The 1,041-nt window shown below is 51.0% G+C and overlaps 1 protein-coding gene across 1 annotated transcript; it reads right to left on the bottom strand.

Moving 5' to 3' along the window:
- Positions 1–223: 223 nt before the first annotated feature.
- On the bottom strand, positions 224–661 carry LOC135202095 (uncharacterized). The gene has a single exon (XM_064231347.1). The coding sequence runs from the start codon at positions 659–661 to the stop codon at positions 224–226; it is 438 nt and encodes a 145-aa protein (XP_064087417.1).
- Positions 662–1,041: the final 380 nt, after the last annotated feature.

Here is a 1,041-nt window from a genome sequence, read left to right as displayed (position 1 = left end):
CTACAGGCAATTTATACGTGGGGAGGCAGGTTGGGCCACCAGGGTGCAGAAACAGAGGCGAAGTGAGTTGGCCCACCAGGGTTTCTGGATGGTGGGGAAGCGGGTTGGGCTGCCAGGACGTGGGGCCTGTGGTGAGGTGGGATGGGCCGCCAAGGCGATTGGACGGTTGGGAGGCAGGTTAGGCCTCCAGGGTGTGGGGACGGTAGAGAAGCGAGTTGGGCTGTCAAGGTACATGAACAGTGGAAGTCGGGTTGGACTGCTGAGGCCTGTGGATGGTGGAGAGATGGGTTGGGCTGCGAGGCTTGTGGACAGAGGGGAGGCGAGCTATGCCTCCAGTGTACGGGGACAGTAGGGAGGCAATTTCAGTCTCTGGCACAGGGACAATATAGGCGTGTTGGGTCTCTGGGGCACAGGGACAGTGGAGAGGCAGGTTGGGACGTTGGGATGCGGGAATGGTGGTGGGTGGATTGGGCCTTCGGGGCGTGTGGATGGTGGGGAGGGTCATTGGGCTGGCATGGCGCAGGACAGTTGGGGGGTGAGTTGGGCCACCAGAAGTCAGGGGCAGTGATGAGGTGGGTTGGGCCGCCGTGGCATGGGGACAGTGGGAGGTGTGGGGAGGCGGGTTGGAATGAATGAATGAATTTATAAAATTTGTGGCCATTTGCCACGCGCCGTAGCCAAAGGCTATTCAGCGCATATATATATATCGACTGGATATATTTACTAATAAAAGGTACACATATAATTAATCCAAATTATTAAAATCAAATTCATATTAAAATACTCAATTAAATATCATAAAACAAATGGATTTCCTCAAGAAATTTAAAAATCTCCTCTGCGGGAGCACCCTCTCCTAAAATATCTGACAAAGGTTTGTTGGTGAAACCAAACCGATGTCTATGATTAAAATAAAGAGTCAACAATTATATGTCTCACTGTAATGCCAACATTACAATTGGAGCATTGAGGAACCTGCCTCTCTGCTCCACTAGTTAAAAGATACCTGTGTGTTAAAAACTTATGCCCTATACGTAGGCG

The sequence above is a fragment of the Macrobrachium nipponense genome, chromosome 30 (genome assembly GCF_015104395.2).
Source record: "Macrobrachium nipponense isolate FS-2020 chromosome 30, ASM1510439v2, whole genome shotgun sequence".
In the NCBI taxonomy this organism is placed as follows: Eukaryota; Metazoa; Arthropoda; class Malacostraca; order Decapoda; family Palaemonidae; genus Macrobrachium; species Macrobrachium nipponense.
Note: the sequence above shows the minus strand (reverse complement) of the source record. Positions and strands in the feature narration are given on the sequence as shown.